Raw genomic sequence first — 7469 nt, forward strand, 5'->3', positions numbered from 1 at the left:
TTTATTGTTATTGAATTGTATCATGTTTAATGTTATTATTAAATTGTAAAAAATACCGTTGTTATTAATATGATTGTCTATGATCTTTTTATTCCAATGACTGTGTAAACTCCCATGGTTAATATTAAAAAGACATAAAATCGAGTTAACGTTTGTGGGCAATAACTAGCCACCCGGTTAACTTAGTTTGTATGAGCACCGTGCTTTTTCTGGCAGCCCTTGGATTGAGCTTTTTCCTATCATGTTACTTTAGTATTGTTATAGTCAATAAGCCTAGGTGTCGTTAGCGCAGTACTGTAGGCCGAATATTTTCTTGGCCCAAATTCAAACAGCCTTGAGATTTAAATGAAACTTGGTACACATGCAAATTTCCAGAAACAATAGGCTCATGTCCAGCATGATCATACATAATATTTCAAGACTCTCTCAATGATTCAATACATCTGCTCATATGTATTTTAATTTTCATAACTGAAATTGTTCATTATTGTAAATACAGTGCTCAAGTTTAAAGCTGCATTCTCAGACTGACCATTTTGACAAAAAAATGTCTGAAAACCAGTGATATAAGATTGCTGATGGAAGATCAGAAAACATTTTTACAGAATTATCTTGACCGTTTTGACAAAAAAATGTCTGAAAACCAGTGATAAAAGATTGCTGATAGAAGATCAGATAACATTTGTACGTATCTTTGTTTGAAAATGGATATATTTATGGTTAAAAAGCGTTTCTAACGCTTTAAGAAAATGGAGTCTTTTGACAGTGTTTCAAACAACTGAGATCTGTTATTTTGTGTATCATCTTATATGACTGACTGAATTGAAGGCAATGATATCAAAATCAGTTAATCTGTAAGATTGCAGTTTTAAAGGTGCATGTCCCTAAAGGTCAATTGGCAGGAGATCTCATCAAATTTAATGAAGAATCATACATTTAATGATGCAATTCAACTTCAAGTTCATTTTGATGAGAATCAGCATTTAAAGAAGTTACCATGAGCTCTGATTTTTTGCTGTGCTTTTTTATGACAAATTTATCATTTCTGTAGAAAATGTCTGACACTATCATACAAATTGTAGCAAAAGAAACAAAAAATGGTTGTACAGAATTAATTTTTATTTAAATATCTATAAAAAGAGTTGTTCATATAATAAAACATTATGATGCACATTGTAAATGTAAAACATAACTAAAGTACAAGGACATAAAAAAAAAAAAAAAAATTATATATTTATATGATTTTTGAATAATAATATTTCTTATGATAACAATAATAATAATAAGTGTTGAATACTAAGCACTTAACATATTATACATGTATGAATATCAATAATAACAGTCAAAAAACAACAGTTCAACCAACAAAAGAGATCCAACAAGTACTAGCAATGGGAATCAAACCAATATGACCCAACAGTGATTCAAATAACACTAGTTGTCTATCACACATTCTGTCCAACAAGCAGTCCAAACAACACTGGTGGTCCAACCAACACTTCCAGTCCAACCATTTATAATTGTTCAACCAACACGTATGGTCCATCCAATATAGCGGCCCAGTAAGCAATAGATGCCAAACCAACAATAGCATGTCAGGTACTAGCTGTCCATCACGTTGCTACCAATCTAGAGCCCAACCAATTGTAGTGATGTTCTTCATTGAAAGTAATGATCTCAGAAGGTAACATCAGCATATTTGAATCATATCTGTAAAGAAAGGAATGGAACATAAAAAGCATATTGTTATAAAAAAGTAAGTTAATCTCAGACTTATTTATGAATGTGTTTTAAGACGATCTGGAACCCGATTTAATTCCAGGCCTGGGGGTATGCGACTAGTCCGGTGGCCATCATAATATTTGAAAATAACAAATCATTCAGAAGACTACACAGGTGACAGCATGACATAATTACTCTTAAGTAAAATGTTTATTACATAATAATAAAATACACACAGCAGTATAAATATCATAATTTATATTGATGATGATTTATTTATGTTCATTCAAAAGACAATTAGTTATACCTGGTAATGTACATACAGATTCCTCATTAGATTATGACTGTCAGATAGTAAAACAGACTAATGTATTATTTGTGTTAATTTTCAAAACAAATGTTTTAGAATAGATGAGAATTTGTTGTTTATAATACTCCAATAAGAATAGTAACTGCAGTCTTTTCTGAACCATCTACCCCACCCACCAGAACTAACTGTCCAAGTAAACAGTCAAGCGATTTATAGCTCATGACATTCAAATAATATCACAATAATGTAATTCAAACTCATTAAAATGACAAATCTAATAAAAATAAATAAATTATAACAAACCTGGAATGATAATTTGTCCGTATTTATCGCTGTTATTGTACTTCGTCATAACCCGGAAATAAACCGGAAGTCACCATGCCGCAAAGGATTATGGTCTATTGGAAAGTCGAGAATGGCCTCCCCAGGTCCGGGAAATAGTGGGGACTTTGATTTTCGGTCCAGCCAACACCGGCTTTATAAAGCTACAATAATTAGCGATCAGGGATACTTTTTTATTATTTTGACATTTGTTATTAGAGTAAACCTGGGAGGAAAAGTGTGCCCGGTGTGGGGCTCGAACCCACGACCGCCGGAACACTAGCACGGTGCTCTAACCAACTGGGCTACCCGGGCGGCTGGTTCTGACCGACACTAACTACATTATGTATCCCTGTCTCGAGTCTGCCATAGTCTAAAAATCTTCAAAAGACTCGTTGAAGGCCATTTAGGTGGACTAACCCCCGCTAAAATTCCTTCCCTGCAGGGATGAACTGATGGTAAAATGTCCTCGCACCCAAGGGAACCTAGGTAAAGCCCATTCCTGGGGAAATTTTGCGGGGAAAAAGCAGACAAAGCTTTGCAGAGTAATGTCACTATGTGGGGGGGCGCATACCTGTGCGTCATCAAAATAACAAACAATTCTTATCATTTAAACCATCATGAAAACAAACGGCATTTAGACTTACCATACAGTTGTCTTCAATAAGTCCATAGCCCAAAATTTTATGATTGTCCATTCCAATCCATTTTTTACACTAATGTTCTCGTCTGAGGTCACCGGAGTAGGTCCTACTTGATTTGACTGCTAAACCGGTTTAAGAAAATGTTCGTCTCCTACGCAGTAACCTCCCCTATTGTACAGTAGCAAATATAAAATCCATCACAAAATCTTCGCCTAACTCTCGTAAATGTGATTTAGAAATATGTTAATATTTAATCAACGTGTTTAACGATCTAGCATTCATCTTTGAAACATCATTACAGTATCTTTATCCTCCATTCACAAACACGTGGACATGATAAGCAAAGTACATGCGTATATTTGATAAACGAACAAAAACATGCAAACAGGTAGCAGGATGAAACAATATGAACAATATCATTCCTAATGCTTAGAACGTATACTTGATCAAAGATAATGACATTCAAGACTTAGACATGAGTTTTTAAACTATCATGAATTGCGTGAAGGGCTATACACTTTTGCAAAAAAAATACCCCTTGCAATAGTATTTGGATATATTTACTTCTTATTTATCAATGTAAAGCTATCATTCAGTTACGGCAGGTGTTCAATGTAACTGAGCACAATTTAAGAGTGTAAACGAATTTCGTCACTGGTTTTAGCTACAGCTCCTAAACCCTGACAATAAGTGATCCGAGAAAATGGCTCCTTTTCAAAGAATCATTTGAAATAGATGAATTCTGAAACAAAGAATTATTGTTGAGCTTATTTTTTACGAAGTATTAAGTCAATACACAATATTATAGAACATTTATAAATAATATCACTGACTTATAAATAAGTGTTTAACCTATAATAGGTTCGTGGTAGTGCTATCATACATATATGTACCCATTTCATATGGCAAGAAAAATAACATACCGTGAGTGATGGAAACGAAAAAATAAAAAGAAGCCACTTTTACATAGGATAAAAGATACACATCAAAAGGTTTTTTTTCTTTAAATTGGAGTGATCAAATTAAGTTTGTCACTAAGTCAACATAGTTTAATGTACCTACTGACAATATGAGATGGTGTTCTCTAACCTATTCGATTAACTGAAAGACACAAATTGAGCCCATCAGGAAATGAAAATTAGTAAGTTATTCTTTTTAAAAGTATTTAATATTTTCGAGCATCTAGGACCACAGAAAAGGATAAATAATTCGCAAATCTGACACAGTTGTATATAAGATCACTGTTTTAGATTGCACACAACGTCACAAATGAAAACACCGATGTAATACTCGAAATCAGGTAACATCTTGCAATGTTATTTTCTTGAATAATCAATCTACAATATTAAATTAATGAGCAATAATATCATGACATGTATATATCCCAACTTTATTTCTCCCCAGCAGATGTTATACGTTGGAAATCTCCAACTGGTGATTCCTCCAACTTCTGTGATCACCAACTTCTGTGATCTCCAATTGGTGGCTTTTATCAATAGAAATTGACTGTGGAATTCTCCAATTGGAATTTTCCCCAATTGGAGAGCCGTTTTTACAAAACCATAATTTTTGATTATTTATTAGATTTTAATTATGTTTATGAATCTAGTACTACAGACATACATAGAAATGTAATTTTCTGTTCCAAATTGTAATATTTGATTTTTTTCAAATTGCTGATTTTTTCCCCCGTTTCGGCTCATATGGAAAATTCTCCAATTGGAGTTTGCCAAAACCCCGCGGGGGACCTAAAATCCAATTGGTGGCCAACGGGAGAAATCAATTTTGGAATTAAAATTTTCATATTTCTTAAAACTTTTTTTTTAATTTTACTTAAAATATTTCTTATTTAATGGGCAAACTTTCTATGTGTCGCTTTTGAAGTTGATATCTAAGATAATAAAAAAGCTAAGTTTGCAAGTAAACCGGATTTGCAAACTTATACCGGATGCTGTTATATTTGCATAACGATATGGAAACCAGTGTAGGTAAAACAATCGGCTAGTATGTTAACTCTTCAGTACATTATAGGTAAGATCCGTCTTTTGTTTACTTTAGTTATGAAAGGTGACTGGAAATCCATACAATAAAACGTGCTAATGAGGTGCATACTTCAATCAATAATCTTAGTCGAAACTTCACAAATCTTGAATACATAGAAACATCAACTTCAATACTGAATTAAAGTAGGTTCTTACAAATATATAACAAAATCACGAAATATGACAATACAATCGTTTGACTTTACGACTTAGATATTTAATTACAAAATTATTGAATTATTTCATTATAATTTACAATTTAAAGGGTGCCAGATCAACTCCGGCCATTATTAAACAGATGTGACCATTGCGGAACTTGTCATAAAAGATCAACATCTACAGTGATATAAATGCTTATTCAAATGAATAAAATTAAAGCCGAAACGTGATACTCTATGTTAGATAACTCGATAAAGCACACCGATTGTTCAATACATTCAGGTGAGACATGAACTGGGACAAAGCACAAGGTGTAAACATGATGATATGCTATCGGAAGATAAACAATGTTTTTCGCACGTACGCATTAACTTCAAATAAAGTATGTCTGTTGTAAAGAATGAGAGTACAGTTTATTAAATGTTATAAATAAGTGAGGTACGCTAACTTAAAATAAAAAGCGTATTTTTGCTTCGCCACTAAGGATATTTTCTTCTTTTTTGCCCAGAAACTTGGCGTATTTTCGTATTTTTCGCTCTGCCACCTTGAATGGCGTGTTTTCTTATTTTTGCAACGCCATTTGTCTTTTTTGCATTTTGGCCGTCCGGTAGGCAAACGCAAGCTGTTGAGCATCCGTAAGTATACCAAGATCATTCATTTCAATGTTATGCATTAGAACAAAATACGTCAATGCGAAGAGTAAAGATTTTAGCAGATTGCAAAACATCTAATTGGCCAGATCTCTGGAAACCATAATGACAATGATACAGTACTTCGGACTCAAACATCGAAATGCATGCTAAGACAAAGCTTTTGAAACAGTGTCCAATCATTAGAGTTTCGTAGAAATGTCTATGACTGACTGCTGTCATTCCATTCCAGAATATCATATTCAGGTTTTTCCTACACTACGTTTCGTTTCAAAAATGGTACATAAATGTACATGTCTGAAATTGTATGATACGTGTTGATAGATTAACCTCAGTAAGGTGCAAAAGTTGGCAGGATAATCAAATCATTTAACATTTTAAAAAACAAGTTTTTAAATTGAGTTTTAAGGTTCAATATTTAACAAACAGAAAGAATACGCTCTTTGTATCATCTGTAGGCGTAATTAAGTACATTTGATGGATTTGCATTCAAAAAGCATTTCAGAAATGTCTCTATAAAAAGACGTCTTTTTGTGTCAAATTAGTCATCACTACCAAATCAACAATTTATTGTGGGTTTGTGATGATTGCAGAAGGTATTTGCATTTTTGTAACCAAGAAATGAATTTAATCCAATATTTTTTGTTATTTTTTTTAATATATTTTTTAATAATTTATTAGAAAATAATTTATCTAGAAATCTGAAGACATTAAGACATAGTTGATTGGGTAGTCTCTGGCATTTTGACACAAAACGATACTGATATAGTTGACAGTCTTTTCTGAAAGGAATTACAAATGCTTTTTTATCAAAAATCTGATTAAATCTTCGTTCGTTAAATTTGTTAATCCCCTTATCACACCGAAACATGTCGCAAAGGATGTATGATTGACTCCAGTTGACTGATTGGTAATTTTTTTTTATCAAAACTAAAAAACCTACTAATTTTTTGGCCTTCCCCACCCACTTATTCCTTGTGAAATGCCCTTGAGTATATAAAAGAAAATGTCTCCATTCTGTTTAAGATCAAAACACGCATAATGTGCTTACAATTAGTAACGTTCGCATTTTCAATGAATAACACATTTACTTCCAAATAGATTTACGTGGTAAACTACATACCTGCACTTCATGCTATCAAATATTAAACACAAATAGTTCGTATTCTCATCAATGTCGCCCGGTGTAAATGATTTAACCAGCGCTTACGACACTATCTTTGTCCCAAATAGGAAGTAGAAACTATTGCACTGGTTCAATTCTGGCACGTGATAAATTTATCCCATTTGATTGGGAGAAAACAATCATCTGAATATTATTTACTCTTCTATGAAGAGAAGTTTCCATTTTCTAAAAATCATGATTTACCAATGCATAAATTAGCCGATATGTATAATAATAATTTTGAGTGCACACATTTAGGCAACTGTTCGTTTAACTTTCGTTTCACATATCCTTAGCCCACTTGTGTTCCAATATAAACTGAATATTTCTTTCCTAATTTACAAATCATTTTCTTAAGCACCTAAAGAAATCACAAAGGAACATACTTTGTCTTTGAATGCAACAAAAATTTCATTGTAGTCAATAGATCATATCAACTTTGGTGGTTTATATGTG

At 32.7% G+C, this 7469-nt stretch overlaps 1 protein-coding gene across 2 annotated transcripts in view; it reads right to left on the bottom strand.

Annotated features, from left to right (window-relative positions):
- The window catches only part of LOC128206749 (E3 ubiquitin-protein ligase rnf213-alpha-like), a 91373-nt gene extending 84263 nt beyond the window's left edge, over window positions 1-7110 (bottom strand). Inside the window, exons 1-3 of one of the 2 annotated variants that reach the window (XM_052909420.1) lie at window positions 6972-7072; window positions 3562-3739; window positions 3001-3165 (exon numbers count right to left, since the gene is read on the bottom strand). In XM_052909420.1, coding sequence (XP_052765380.1) covers window positions 3001-3051 — 51 coding nt within the window. In that variant the 5' untranslated portion in view covers window positions 3052-3165; window positions 3562-3739; window positions 6972-7072. Of the gene's footprint in view, window positions 1-3000; window positions 3166-3561; window positions 3740-6971 lie in introns of both variants that reach the window. The other variant, XM_052909419.1, reaches the window with a different exon arrangement.
- Between the last annotated feature and the right edge of the window lie 359 nt (window positions 7111-7469).

The sequence above is a fragment of the Mya arenaria genome, chromosome 10, assembly GCF_026914265.1.
Source record: "Mya arenaria isolate MELC-2E11 chromosome 10, ASM2691426v1".
Lineage (NCBI taxonomy): Eukaryota > Metazoa > Mollusca > Bivalvia > Myida > Myidae > Mya > Mya arenaria.